Raw genomic sequence first — 15,692 nt, 5'->3', positions numbered from 1 at the left:
ACTTCATTTGATTTTCAGCTTCCATTAACTCATTGAGTGCCAGCCACTTTTGGAGAACGGACGCTCCCAGTGCCAGAGTTTCAGAGCATTTTCAGTGATTTCTCGAGGCCCACAGAATATTGTGTGATATTACTATGTAAACACCGAACACGTACAAAGAACGATTAGACTCTCTTCTATCATCTGCAAAAAAAAGTTTATTGATCCCATTTTCCGTTCTTTAGTTATGAGCCGGAGAAGATAGGCTGTTTTGAGCAAAAAGGCACTTTTCAAATTAGAAGCTGAGTTATTCCGCCTTTTGTGAAATGCAGCATTTCAAGCACATTCACTGAGTCTGAAGATAATATTTTCTGATGTAGTGACGTGGTGTAGTTGTGTGGTGCACTGCGTGCCCCACCCCCCTCTCCCCCCCTCAACTGCAAACTCCTCCCCACACTAAACACAGCCTCACGCACCCAGTCTATTTTCGGAGCGCTCCGTTTGTGTGCGCCAGGCAGCTCCCAGCGCAACAAGGAAATGCCAACCCGGACTGAAGGGAAAGGTTTGGCCCTTCGGCGTCGGGTGCTGCCTTTCTGGCGGCTAATCATGTGAAGAAACTATGCAGACAGACAGACAGAGGCAGAGGAGCTCAGTTGTGTGCGCGGATTGACTGCGGTTCTCGCAGACAACGTCAGCTGCAGACAGAGCAATCTATATGGCTCTGGCTGCAGCATGCATCGGTTTCTCTTTGATCACGGCTTTTTCCTCCTGTTTTCGGGACCTTTCTGTAATCTGGAGAGCACTGTCGCCACCTACTGGGTCGGTAAAATAGGTTATAGACCTCCAATAGCTACAATATTTGTACAGGAGATGTATCGGGCATTGATCCACGTCCCACCGTCAAAAAACGCAATTGACGACAATCGTCGTCTTTGGCACTCTACGTTAGTATTCGAATTGATGACAACTGTCGTCATTGGCACTCAATGAGTTAAGCATGTACAGAAATATCTCTAATATAGCTGCTGCACAAAGTTACATTACTACCTAAGTTACATTACTACTTAAGTTACATTACTACTTCATGGACTGATACATTTTAATGAGAGCTTTTAGCAACCTTGTTGTATCGGCCTGCGGTGAGCTCCATGTTGGCCATGTACTGCCACAGCTGCCCCCTGGTGGTGTAGAGCTGCGCTGCAGTGTCCGGCACAACCACAGTCTGTCTGGCCTCCAGGTACCTCACCTCCCTCAGTACAGACACCAGCTGAGGGACAGACAGACATTATTGATATACTGATATTTTTAGTGGTCAATATTCAATAATATATGCAACACAGTCTATGTCATAGAGTAGCACTTGTAGAAAGTAGATATATATATATATATATTTTTTTTTTAATACAGAGATGTTAGCTCAAGATTGGCCCAGGTGGAGCCTGGAAACCCTGAAAACCCAGACTAATGACGTTTCCTTTACTGTAGGTGGGTTAGCAGCTCAATAAGGCACGGTGACCAACCATACACTTAATGGGAAGGGGAAAACTCCAGGTTACATTGTTGCCTTTAAAATGAACGATTAATTTACCACAAATAACTTAACAATTTAAACAATGAACAACATGCAGAGGAAATAAAATGTCAGCAGGTGTCTACCTGAAAGTACAGGTACCTGTTGTGAACATAACATCACAGTGAGTCAGTCTATAGAGTCTGCTATTGAAATACCGTACTGTGGTGGTCAGTAAGGGCGTTGTGGTCAGGGTGGATGGAGGTCGTACACTTGCCTTTCTTACGGGACAGCCGGGGTCACGTCCCGGCGTGTTCAAAGTCTGCTTTTCAACTCTAAGTAACATTTAACATTTTTCTTATTTAAGCCCAAGCCAAACCATAATCCTAACCTCAACCACATTGTTTTACTTGCCGAAACATAACCAAATTGTTAAAGTTGTTTTATTTGTGTTTAATGTTAAAAAAGCCGTGAGGTTTTCAAATTAGCGTTGAGATTCTACTATTTGTGATTTGCAGAAACGTAAAATGCCATCACTTAGAAATGTAAAATGCAGATGTTTCAAATGTATGGTTTATTCTGTCGATTGGGTTGGGTTTTACACTATATTTACAGTCTATGGTTTTACAGACCATTTTATGGACGTGTCGTCAGGAATGAACCTCCAGCATATCATATATACATTATCATATCATATCATATATCATATCATAGCATTGACTTTTTTATATTCAATATTTAATAATATATCAATATCAACCTAATATCAAATATTGGTCTATCCCTAATTAACCACAGCTATTCAGAACAAAATGTTTCATTTAAACAGAGAGAGAACTTGGATCAGTCTTGATCACAGCACTAAAGTAAAGACCTGAGGGCTGAAGTTGACTGAGATCAGACAGGTGGTGGGGTCTCTGCTGAGGAGTGGCAAGCTGAGGTTGAACTGGGACCTTTCAGCCACCGTCTCTGTCCACGCCTCATACAGGTTGCTGGAGTATCTGGAATACAAAACACAAGGAAGCAGCTAATCTAATCTGAGATCGCAATCACTGGTGCATTCGTTTTGTCCAATTTAGACATTTTACCACTGGGGAATAACGTTGTCTCATATTCCCATGAAAGGGTCCGGGAGCTTTTATCTTCACAAGGACGCGAGCTGCGAAATGGCTCACATCCCGAGAATGATCGTAAGGAACAAAATAAGTGGCTAAGGCATCTGACTGAGCCATTATTCAGATCCTCAGAGGTTGTAAACAAAGTGGGGAGATGATTCATCTGCATGTCAGCTGGCCATATGGGGGATATGGTATGGGGGTGTGTGGGAGGTGGGACGGGGGGATATGGTATGGGGGTGTGTGGGAGGTGGGACGGGGGGATATGGTATGGGGGTGTGTGGGAGGTGGGACGGGGGACGGGGGGATATGGTATGGGGGTGTGTGGGAGGTGGGACGGGGGGATATGGTATGGGGGTGTGTGGGAGGTGGGACGGGGGACGGGGGGATATGGTATGGGGGTGTGTGGGAGGTGGGACGGGGGACGGGGGGATATGGTATGGGGGTGTGTGGGAGGTGGGACGGGGGGATATGGTATGGGGGTGTGTGGGAGGTGGGACGGGGGACGGGGGGATATGGTATGGGGGTGTGTGGGAGGTGGGACGGGGGACGGGGGGATATGGTATGGGGGTGTGTGGGAGGTGGGACGGGGGGATATGGTATGGGGGTGTGTGGGAGGTGGGACGGGGGACGGGGGGATATGGTATGGGGGTGTGTGGGAGGTGGGACGGGGGGATATGGTATGGGGGTGTGTGGGAGGTGGGGATATGGTATGGGGGTGTGTGGGAGGTGGGACGGGGGACGGGGGGATATGGTATGGGGGTGTGTGGGAGGTGGGACGGGGGACGGGGGGATATGGTATGGGGGTGTGTGGGAGGTGGGACGGGGGGATATGGTATGGGGGTGTGTGGGAGGTGGGACGGGGGACGGGGGGATATGGTATGGGGGTGTGTGGGAGGTGGGACGGGGGGATATGGTATGGGGGTGTGTGGGAGGTGGGACGGGGGACGGGGGGATATGGTATGGGGGTGTGTGGGAGGTGGGACGGGGGGATATGGTATGGGGGTGTGTGGGAGGTGGGACGGGGGACGGGGGGATATGGTATGGGGGTGTGTGGGAGGTGGGACGGGGGGATATGGTATGGGGGTGTGTGGGAGGTGGGGATATGGTATGGGGGTGTGTGGGAGGTGGGACGGGGGACGGGGGGATATGGTATGGGGGTGTGTGGGAGGTGGGACGGGGGACGGGGGGATATGGTATGGGGGTGTGTGGGAGGTGGGACGGGGGGATATGGTATGGGGGTGTGTGGGAGGTGGGATGGGGGGATATGGGAGGTTGGGCATACGAGCACAAAAGCTGATTAATATGCGAGCATCTGGGAACAGACAACATGTCAGGGCTCTGTACAGCTATATAATATATGTATATATATACATATATATATATTTTGTCGTCTATTTATACGCTTATTTATACATAGCTAGTATATTTATGCATATATACATTCATACTGTACATACTAGTGATGCGCGGGTCACCCAGAACCCGCCGGGTCCCGCGGGCTGGGCCAGCCCGCAGGCGGGCTGGGTTGGCAAATTATGAAAAGGCAGGCTCAGAACATGACAAAGCAACATTATTAAATAATTTAGAGCAGTGAAACACGCAGAGTAATTAACCTTAAAGACGTGAACTCTCTCTCACACGTAGGTACACACAATCAGACAGACTCCTGCTGCACTCTCTATAGCCTACATGGAGTAAAGAAACGCTTCAATGAGGTAGCCTATGTGCTCTCAAAACAAACATTTTGGAAGGATTATTCGCTGTAATTATTATTTGAAGTGTCCATAAAACTAATGCCACCGCAGATTTTCTGTTGTGGACTCGACTGTGATCTATTTGTCAAATTTACTGCAACGTGAGTAGGCTGTGAACAATTGAGAGCGCATGAGGTAATTAAAAGAAATCAGACAGTCTAGCCGTATCTGCAAGCCGTCTGTGCACCTGCTGCTGCACTACTGCGTTTAGTAGCCTACTACTGCAACATGGCCAATTGAGAGCGCATGAGGTAATTAAAAGAAATGGGGAAGAATAAGAACTGTTTCTGTAGCCTGCCTAGTGCCTACCTCTATACCTGCTACCTCCATTTGAAACACTGCGGTCACGCCATCCGCACTTTGGGGAAGCGTAGTCACGCTATCTGAAGACCATGGATTAATTGAAGAAAGACCGACATGAAAGCAGCAGCACAACTCATCCAGAGCACTATAGTAGGCTACAACTGTTGTCGCGCAGGCAGCATGTGAGTGTCTGTGTGTGTGTGTGTGTGTATGTGTATGTGTGAGAGAGAGAGGGGAGAGAGACAGAGTTATTAGCTACTTTGCACACCTTGGAAGCTCTGCTGTGCTCCTCCTGAGTCCGGAGACATATTACATTAAATTGGCCGTTGCGGGCTGCTGGGTTGGGCTGGGTTCGGAATTTTCAGATATTTTAACGGGCTGGGCGGGGCGGGCTGGCTCCAATGACGGGTTGGGTTGGGGCGGGCCTTAAAAAACCCTGACCCGCGCATCACTAGTACATACTGTCCTTCCATACAAGTATTCAAAAATAGACGCTTTCGTTCATACACCTATTATTATTATTGAATTGTATATAGCAGTTAATGTAAATGTTTAACTATCCTTTGCTTGTGTCAAATGTCCTTGTTAATTTTTATCATATTTAGTCAAACACATCCTCTTTTTGTTTAGTCAAGATTTAGTCGATTAAAAGTTGGAGTATTTTAGTCTCGTCTTAGACAATGAAACTAAAAGTCGGAACATTTTATTCTCGTCTTAGTCTTGGGGGGAAAATGTAGTTGACTAACATTTTTCGTCATTCTTTTCTTCGCCAAAATTAACACTACCTAGCTATTACTGCTGCTTAACGGCTGATTAATGAGGTCAATTCTTGTGCTCCTCTGGAGAAAATAACCATAAGAGGCCATAAGAGGCAGCCCACAGCTGTTCTATAAGACTTGGGATCCAGGGATAAATTAAATGCAATCTATCTCATTTACTAATTATTGAAAAAAGAAAAATAAATCTTTCTCTCTCCGTTTTCTATCTCTGTATTCATGTGTTGTGGGTGGGAGTTGTGCTGGAAGTCCTGTCTGTGTGGGTGGGTGATAAGTGTTAGATGGTTGTATGTTATGTATCTTCCTCACTCCGGCAGAGCCAGAGCGTGTGGGATTATGCGAGTGCTGTGAAATAATCTACAGAGCAGCGCCGCAGTAATGAAAAGATCAATCACCTGCCTGGAGCTGCATGTCTTCATGCTGTTCCACGGGGGCTGCTTCATAATGTTCTACACTCAACTAACAAAATTGCAAAGGTTCTGTTTAAACACGGCCACGTTGCGGGGGGACCGTTTCAGCGTGACACGTTGCGGGGGGACCGTTTCAGCGTGACACGTTGCGGGGGGACCGTTTCAGCGTGACAGCGAGTCGACGTCTGATCCGTGTCATTAGTTTTCGCGATGCTTGCAGAACAAAGTGGAGTCCTACTACTCGATCAGTCTACTCTGTTTAAGCTCAGCTCTGTTCTTTTATTCTGCCATACATTATGCGTAAACATGACAACATGCAGTGTAACGTGCCCAGATCAAACGCAAACACACCTGTCCAATAGTTGCATCATCTCCTCGTACTTCTGGACAACCCTGCCTCCTTCTGCAGACTCCAGGCACCTAAGGAAAAGATGAAACGTCACTGCCCATGAAAAAGTCATAGACATCATCCCCCCCCCGGCCTCCCCCGCAATATATTCCAAAATTTCATATCAAATTCAATTACTTTCCAGGCCCAATTCCCTCAAATTCAAGGAGCAAACACAGCATAGTTTGAGACATGGATCAAGGTTCATCACTGTTACAACACTGAGAATGTTTATAATGAGAACGAGGCTTTACAGAAGCTCACAGACAACTATTCAAAAGAGAAGCTTGAATGTGTGAACACTTCTCAACTGTGCTGTGTTACATGTTAAGTTAAAAAAAAATTAAATAACTTCAATTTCTATTCTTCTACAAAATATATAAATTCAAGCATTTTCAATGACCTGTGTCTATTTGTCTCTTTTCAAAATCTTTCATGGGCTTGATTTTTTTCCTCAAATTGCAAGGAGGCATGGGAACCCTGCGTTATGCTGGAGACAGGAGAGAGAAGACTCACGGGTAGGAGATGTGTCTGAATTTGGAGAAGGGGACTTGGATGCGCTGCTGTAGCTCCTGGGCCCATCTCAGCCCCCCGGCTACTGCTGGCATATTCCTATTCACTGGGGCATAGCCTGAGGAGGGAAAGTCATTATGTAAGAATACACCCATTTTATTAGCCTAAATCACAAAGTGGGTCTGCAACAAAAAAGAGTGTCCTGAGAAAAGCAGCTAAAATAAAATGGGTTGGGTATGAACACTGGTGTTGGGTATGAACACTGGTGTTGGGTATGAACACTGGTGTTGGGTATGAACCATATGAACACTGGGTATGAACACTGGTGTTGGGTATGAACCGTATGAACACTGGGTATGAATACTGGTGTTGGGTATGAACCATATGAACACTGGGTATGAACACTGGTGTTGGGTATGAACCATATGAACACTGGGTATGAACACTGGTGTTGGGTATGAACCATATGAACACTGGGTATGAACACTGGTGTTGGGTATGAACCGTATGAACACTGGGTATGAATACTGGTGTTGGGTATGAACCATATGAACACTGGGTATGAACACTGGTGTTGGGTATGAACTGTATGAACACTGGGTATGAACACTGGTGTTGGGTATGAACTGTATGAACACTGGGTATGAACACTGGTGTTGGGTATGAACCGTATGAACACTGGGTATGAATACTGGTGTTGGGTATGAACCATATGAACACTGGGTATGAACACTGGTGTTGGGTATGAACCGTATGAACACTGGGTATGAATACTGGTGTTGGGTATGAACCATATGAACACTGGGTATGAACACTGGTGTTGGGTATGAACCGTATGAACACTGGGTATGAACACTGGTGTTGGGTATGAACCGTATGAACACTGGGTATGAACACTGGTGTTGGGTATGAACCATATGAACACTGGTGTTGGGTATGAACACTGGGTATGAACACTGGTGTTGGGTATGAACACTGGTGGGAACACAAAACAAAACAGCACTTCACCGAAAAACAGTGCTGATTTATTTTGCAAATAAGGTCACACATATCCAAAAACTGTCAACAGTTTTGCAGACATTCGTTTAGTTTGACAGTTATTGAGACAGTTGACTCGAGTCACTGAATCATTCTGTTATATTAATTACAAGTCTTCTGATGACATCACTAGTCCAAACTTAACTCAAGTCAACTCTCAATAACTGTCAAACTGGTTTTTGGTTTGGTGCTCAAAGTTTTCTGCTAAGAAAGCAATCCACTTGGAAACCCTCCGGTCGTGGCCAGGGAGACAACCATGGAGGAGATTCCTTCTCTCGTGAGAAAGTAGGTGTAGTAAAGTAGGTGTAGTAAAGCTGCAAATTCACTGTAGCGTCGGGCGTAGGGATGTCAATGATTAACCGTCGAGAACGTCTCTGACCGGTTAAGCATGTCAGTCAAACGGTTCATTTGCATACAACAACGTGTTGCCAATCTGGCAATTTTTTTCCTCCTTTGTGGGAAGCAATGTTAAGTAGCCTATATTACAACATGGCACAAGGTTAAGGCCACCAACATGCAAAATTGAACGTTGACTTAAGTTGCTTAAATCAACTGTTCCTCGTTTGATTTTGATGATTGTTACATTGGCCTACTGGTTAGAGGTCCAGTATTCCACATCTCACCCAGCTCTTCTGCACTGTGAATGTGTTTGTTGAAGAGGATTTTACAGCAGTCCAGCTCCTTGCTGAACACGGACACAAGCAGAGGGTATCGCTCCTGAGCATCTACCGCCACTAGGGGGCGCTCCAACAGGCTGCCAAACATATCCAGGACCTGTAGGTGTCAAAGGAGGAAAGAAGAACTCAAATGAGTGTGTGTGTGTGTGTGTGTGTGTGTGTGTGTGTGTGTGTGTGTGTGTGTGTGTGTGTGTGTGTGTGTGTGTACAGTATGTGTGTGTACGTGGCGTGCATGAGATTATGTCCCCAGACCTTGAAGGCGTGCTCTAGTCCTGAGGCGTCATCAAAGGCCTGACAGAAGACAGCGCCTAGTCGGCGGTCTGTGTCATCCACCTTCTGTCGGAACTCCCTCGCATCGTCTTCAAACTCCTAGAGGGCAGAGATAGCTCAGCTAGTCCGACAGCCAAAACATACCATGCAGCGGTACGGACCAACGCGACGCAGAGCCAGCACAGCATATTCCTTTTCACATCCGACTGACTCAAAGTGATCCAGCGGGCAGAACTGACTGGGTCTTACAAGCAAAGTAAATTGCTTTTCTTGCTATGACTCAGGATCGTCTTGGTTAAGCAACTAGATGGAAGTGTTGGGGGTGAGGGGAAGGAGTTCAATTTTGGCAGAAAAACAATTTGTTTCACGAAAGCCAGAACGACCAGGCCGTGGTGGTCATTGCTAGTTTGAGAGAAAAGAGCATGTATTGAGGAGTATTCAGGGGTAGAAATTACACTGAGCTTGTAGCCCGTGTCTAGAGTTTCATAAAGTGTTTGTAAAAATGGATTGACCTTAGAAGAAAAAAAATGACAGCACCATTTGTCTCAGCAGGCAAGTGAGCAAAACCCTATAGCCCTCCGTACCTTATTCTTGACATCCAAGCAGTCGTAGGATTTCTCTGTGAAGAACTTGTAAGTGTCCAGGAACTGTTGGTGGAGCAGCTGGACCTGCTGGCTCAGGCCTCGGCCTCGGATCCCTCCAAACTCCACTTTCTCAAGCTTCAGCAGGTCCACGGCTGTCGAAAGGACGTCCTATAGGGAGATAAACGAAGGTGTGCCACGGTGCCATGAAGCAAAACTGTATTATCACTGTCAAGAGGTCTGTGGTTTGCAATAAGTCAAGTTAGCAATTTGGTGTTTATGACAGAAATAATCTTTATCCAAAATATAAGTCATAGATACATCTCCTTCTGCAAACATAAAATCATTTCTCACCAGGCTTTGGCTCACATGATGTTTGGAGTACTATAATGAGTGATGTCTCTGTGCTTACCTCGATGACCTTGACTCTGCGAATAAAGCAGTCGAGTCCAGAGAAGACCAGGAGCGGGGAGAAGTCCCAAGGCCTCACCAGCCTCCCGTTCCTCTGGTATTGGTCCAGGTTGGCCCTGCGGTCATCATAGGTGCTCCTGAAGAGCTGGAGGATCTGCAGGCTTGTCTGCACCTTCAGTAGACTCTCTGTGACCTCCCCCTTCAGAACCTCCTCTGGATTTAGAAACACCCGGGCCTGGAGTTGGACAGCGGTTGTCAATAGAAGAACTGTGTCATGGACATGAGCAGTTGACAGCCATCATGGCTGAACAAAGAGAAGAGTTGTAGCCACTCAAACGACATCAGAAAATCCAAGGAAAAGGTCACAGTAAAGCCCATACCTCTGGTTCTGAAAAATGAAGCCAACGCTGAAGTGCCAAAAAACTGCAGTTCCTCTAATGGCCACTTGAGGCTGGCTGCAAAAGCGGGTAAATCCCCATATACCCCCATGTTAAAATGCCCAACTTTACAGCAGAAATAAACATGTTTACACCCTGGTCTCTATAGCTGTCTGGCTAAAAGAAAGTGGGCGACGGTCAAAATCCCAAACTCGAGGCTTCAAAACGGGAGTCCGCAAACCAATGGGTGAGGTCACGTAGGCTAGTCCATATTTGTATACCGTCTATGCTGACAGTACTGGACACACTTTTATATACCACAATAAAAAAGACAGATGTCACAGACTACCAATGGGACAGAAAAGGACTACCACTGGAACAGAAAAGGACTACCACTGGAACAGAAAAGAACTGCTGTTGACCTGTTGTATGAGGAGATTGCAGGTCTCCTGCAGCAGAACGATGAGGCGGGCTGGTGTGTTGTAGTATCTGGAGTTGGTCCACACCAGACACACCATGTGCATCAGAGGGCCCATCTGAGCCTCAACATCAGGAAACTCTGCATTCTCCATGTCTTCAAATAGACGCTGCAAGGGCCTCAAGTAGGTGCAGATGTCCTTTGCCTCCTCCAATGCTGGCAAGTGAAGACGTGCTCAAAGTCAATACAACAACAATGCCCTATGTGTGATAGTAGATGAGTTTAGATTAGCAGGAATCTCGCGTGCAACGCGCGCTCAATTCCTATGGTGGAGACTCTGGAGATGATGCATCACTTGTCCTCTTCTCCCTACTTATACTCCCACCACTATATAGAGAACCGCAGGAATGAGTACGGAAATATACTTCCGGGGGTGTCAGGCAAAAAGTGAATGGGGTTTAGAATGGGGATTTCACTTCAATTCATAAAATAAGGTCTGTGGTTAACAAAAGTTAACAAATTCACATTCCTTCCCATAAACTTTTGTTAACTACAGACCTTATTTTATGCATTTAAGTGAAATTCCCATTCTAAAACCCCATAGACTTTTCCGCTGACGAACCAAAATGGTGGCGATTTCTGAATAAGCCTACAAAAATACGTCATCCCTGCGGTACTCTATAGCCTCAGCCAGGAAGGATCACTGATGACATCACAATTGCTCGAATGACATCACTGATGACGTCATCACTGACATCACAATTGCTCAAGTGACATCACTGATGACACATCACAATTGTGAGTGAACCACACCACCCACTTAGCCAATTAAATCCTCATAAATGACTCATCTCCCCTTCAAACGAGCACCTGCTATACCACAGAAAGCTGTGTGTCATTACCTGCATGGACATCCTGCAGCATGTTTCTGAAGGCAGGGTAATAGCTGCTCTCCACGGCCTCTAGCAGCACTGCCATCTTTGTCACTTTGGAGGACTTTAACTGGGAATGGATGCACTCCAGGTCTGCATATCTTCCAGGAAGAAAAAACAAAACAACGGTTTCTGTCACATTACCGAAAGGAAAGTAAATGGAAAATCGAGGAATAAAGTAGTAGTACTGTATTTATATTAAACATCTTTACAGCCTGGTCCTTAACATGGTTTTGGTCTATATAGCTAATTTCACCTTTTTATAACAACTGTATGGGGGTCATTTTTTATATGACTTGCCCTTGATCGTGCAGCTTGCCAATCATGGACCAATAGCAGCTGCGGCTCTGGGAAACTCCCATCTCACATGAGCTGCGCAAGGACTCAGCCCATCCCCTCCCACTCTGCTGACGAAAAATCAAGATGGCGACGGCCACCACTTGGAGCACACAAGGCCAACACAGGAGCCCAAAATCAATGGGAGAGCTCTGTCCATATTTTTTAGTTCAGTGGGTGAGACAGTGAAGACGGTGAGTGACTTTAAATTTGATCAGTTGGTGTCTACTAGGACATCATGTGTGTAGATATACATATCAATGTTAATACAGTACACATCATAGAGTCTGCTATTGAAATGGCCAGTAAGGGTGTTGTGGCCAGGGTGGATGGAGGGCATACATACTTGCCTTTCACACCGGAGAGCCGTGTTTCGATCCCAAGGGTTTCCAAAGTCTACATTTAAACCGTAAATCATATTTGTTTTTTTGTTATTTAAGCCTAACCCAAATGCCAAATCATAAGCCTAACAAAGTTGATTTACTTGCCTAAACATAAGCAACGTTGTGCTGCTGACCTGTTCGTCCAGAAGAGCAGCTCTGTGTATGGCGTTGGATCGGTGCCTTCCAGCAGAGCCTCGGAGGAGTCCTTCTTCAGGACTGCACGGATCTGGTGGCTCCACTCAATCACTACCGACTCTATGGAGTGGATGATGCTCTTATCCACTATGTCCACCCTGTAGTGTTTCAGAAGGAACATCATATTTGAATGTAGAAATGGGCAAATGATGCAGGAATGAATGACAGGGTAGGCTACCTATCTACCTTTTGTCTGGTTCCAGGGCGGCTTGCTCCACTCTCTCTGAGCCTGCAGGCAGAGGCAGCAGAGTCTTGCCTTTCACTTGTCCTGACACCACAAACACGTTGGTCTGGAGGGAGTGGACATGGCGCTGGATGTCCTGACAAACCACCTGTGGCCATTCCGTGTGGTTCCTGCCGTTGGACAGCAGCGGCACCACCACCTGGTGGAGTAAGTACATGGGAAAGATGCAAGGTGATTGCTTTAAAGTAGGGATGCACGATATATCGGCAATCGCTATCGGCCGATGTTGCAATGTTAATATCGTTTATCAGTATCAGCCAAATTCGTCATATTGAGAGGAAAAAATCAGGTAAACCTATGATTTATGGGCTTTTCCAAATGTTTTGGAAATAAAGAAATGCATTACTTTTTCAAATTCACAGGATTTTTCAGTATGTACAAAATGTGATTATGATAGAAATGTGTTTTTATACAGATCATATCGACATCTGTAAATATCGGTTATGGGCCATAACAGCAATATTAATAACGGTGATCCTCAACCTTTCTTTTTTTTATTGGCAATTTTGATTGATTTTCCTTTAAATCCAACATATCACTTATAGCGCACATTGGAAATGAAAGCATGCACAAGCATGGAGCAGCTGCAATATACAAATGATTACAATTGTGAAAAGTAACCCATCCAACCCTCCTCCAACCACCCTGCCCCTCCCACACATCACCCAGCTCCCCTTGGGTCAGATCTTCACAAGAGTAATTGCCCGATGAGATGTTTGTCCAATCAAGGATTGCAGAAGGAGTGATTGCTCATTTAGAGTACACACACACACACACACACACACACACACACACACATATATATATATACATAATTTAATGAGGTACAAAAAAGGTTTTGATGCGAGCAGCGTCTTCTTCAGTCAAACCTACAGTCATACCATAAGCGGATGCATGTACACACATCATATATATAACCCGTATCCATCCATATAGATACATACATACAAACACCCACATACAGCACACATCCCTGTAAATACACAGAAAGAGCTGGATAATAAGTAAATAACTTAAAATTAAAAGAAAATGTGGGGGCCTCCACCGGCTCACTTATCTAGTGGTGCTTGCAAGTTCTTATAGTATTCTAGGAAGGGAGACCAAATCCTCGTGAAGTTTTGCACAGAGCCTTTGAGGGTGTATCTGATTTTTTAAAGCTTCAGGAAATACATAGCGTTGTACCCAATTTTGATGTGTGCTATATGTTGTGCATGTGTGTGTTACGGATATTGGTGTCAAGTGTCAACATTGCTGTAGCTGATTCACCTGCACACTAGAGGGCATGCCATGTGTACCTAGGTAATCACCCTCACAGTACTCTACAGGTGACAGGTGACAGGTCACAGGTGCACAGCTGCAGGGAGTCAGCAACTGGGAAGCCACAAAGTTTTTCAACAAAATGTAGTGGCAATCTAGCAACAAAAACATTTCCAACTCATGGTGATGCAAAAAGGGAGGTCCGCCATGGAATATGCATTTGACGTTTTATTATTGCAAATATTTAAAAATACACCTACAAAAGGCCGGGTGCACTGAGTAATGGTATAAAAATGAGCCCGTAACATTTACATACTAAACAAACAGACTATTGCATGACAAGACCTAACCCACAGCCGACCACACACGGTTGAAAAACTTTGTGGCCTCCCAGTTGCTGATTCCCTGCAGCTGTGCACCTGTGACCCACCTATGTAGAGTATAGGCCTACTGTGAGGGTGATTACCTAGGTGCCCATGCCCTCTAGTGTCCAGGTGAATCAACTACAGCAATGGTGACGCTTGACACCAAAAGGCAGGGTAAACTAATGAGGGTTTCCAACTTCCATGATTGGAATTTGCAAACCCTCAGTGTTTTGCTTGCACCTGTGTTTACCCTGCCTTTTCGACACAAAATGGCCCCCGTGAAAAGGGTCTATATCCGTACCACACACATGCACAACATATAGCACACATCAAAATTGGCTACAACAGTGTCTCTAACCCATCTTGTGAAGTTAGAATGTGCTTCTTCCTTCCAGGAGAGAAGAATGAGACGTCAGGCAATCAGGTAAATGCTATAACTACATAAGCTTTCCCTTTAACTTATTGTAGCCTAAATGAAATAATGCCAAACTTTAACAATTCATCAAGACCCCTGGAACCCCCTCAAGGACCCCCAGGTGGTCCCCGGACCCCACATTGAGAACCACTGTTTTAAAGAACACATTTTCAATGTTAAATAATGTAATTGAAAGTCAATAAAGTCAATTCTTTCTCTAGTTTATCATTTTGATTCGCCTACTTTGAGTGTTCACAGACCCTTCATCATCTTGAGCCTGCCCTTTTCACAGCAACCGTTTGAAAGCAGGAGGTAAAGCATGTGTAACCAATAACATTAATGATGGCCCTGGCTGGTACTGTCTCGAACACCTCAATTGAATGGGCACCCGTTCGCGTTATTCGTTAATGGTATCGGTTACACCTGCTTTACTTCCTGCTTCATCATTTCAAATGGCTGTACTGCTTACCTCCTCGACTAGAGCAGAAAAGTGATCGAGTGGAGCAGAAGACAAGTCCCCGTAGAGCAGGTGACTTCTCATGGAGTCAGGGGTGAGTGCAGCGCTGCCCTGCTTGACGAAGTAGACCGCTTTGTGTTTGGAGTGTGCTGCGAAGCGAGCGGAGGGCTGCAGGACCCCCGCCGCGGTCACACACACCACCAAGCTCCTCTGCTCGGGTTTGTCCACAAAGTCGAAAATGACTTTCCTGTTGTCCTCGATGGAGATGCACTTTTGCCATCGGTCCTGTTTAAGCTTCAGAGTCTTCAACACATAATCCTCGATGAAGTCAACGCGTTTGTCCTGAGCAGGTGAGTCGTCCATCATGTCTTGTCCCAGGCCAGTCCACCGGGCGTTTGTGTATGCCTGTGATTTGCTTGTGTCTCGGCCTCCATAGTAACGCGGTGTTTGCATTAATGAGGTAGGTTGCTTAGGGAACTTTGAGCGACCTGGAGCTGACCCAGGACCAGGACAATCCTCCCCTGCCCTGTCAGTTGACCTGATGCTGACTTGGCACCATTGTTCGCGTGCTCAATACATAGACCC

The 15,692-nt window shown here is 45.8% G+C and overlaps 1 protein-coding gene across 2 annotated transcripts in view; it reads right to left on the bottom strand.

The window, feature by feature from the left end:
- dnah9 (dynein, axonemal, heavy chain 9) overlaps positions 1-15,473 on the bottom strand; it is a gene marked incomplete at both ends in the record, with an annotated part of 165,710 nt that extends 150,237 nt beyond the window's left edge. Inside the window, 13 exons of one of the 2 annotated variants that reach the window (XM_083635122.1) lie at positions 1,100-1,246; positions 2,364-2,490; positions 6,202-6,270; positions 6,755-6,869; positions 8,413-8,563; positions 8,719-8,835; positions 9,321-9,488; positions 9,730-9,963; positions 10,528-10,739; positions 11,426-11,556; positions 12,309-12,467; positions 12,556-12,752; positions 15,120-15,473. In XM_083635122.1, the coding sequence (XP_083491248.1) occupies positions 1,100-1,246; positions 2,364-2,490; positions 6,202-6,270; positions 6,755-6,869; positions 8,413-8,563; positions 8,719-8,835; positions 9,321-9,488; positions 9,730-9,963; positions 10,528-10,739; positions 11,426-11,556; positions 12,309-12,467; positions 12,556-12,752; positions 15,120-15,473 (2,181 nt within the window). The remainder of the gene's footprint in view (positions 1-1,099; positions 1,247-2,363; positions 2,491-6,201; positions 6,271-6,754; positions 6,870-8,412; positions 8,564-8,718; positions 8,836-9,320; positions 9,489-9,729; positions 9,964-10,527; positions 10,740-11,425; positions 11,557-12,308; positions 12,468-12,555; positions 12,753-15,119) is intronic. The other variant, XM_083635123.1, reaches the window with a different exon arrangement.
- Between the last annotated feature and the right edge of the window lie 219 nt (positions 15,474-15,692).

This window comes from Poromitra crassiceps (assembly GCF_964638095.1).
Source record: "Poromitra crassiceps genome assembly, chromosome: 4".
NCBI classification, from domain to species: Eukaryota; Metazoa; Chordata; class Actinopteri; order Beryciformes; family Melamphaidae; genus Poromitra; species Poromitra crassiceps.
Note: the sequence above shows the minus strand (reverse complement) of the source record. Positions and strands in the feature narration are given on the sequence as shown.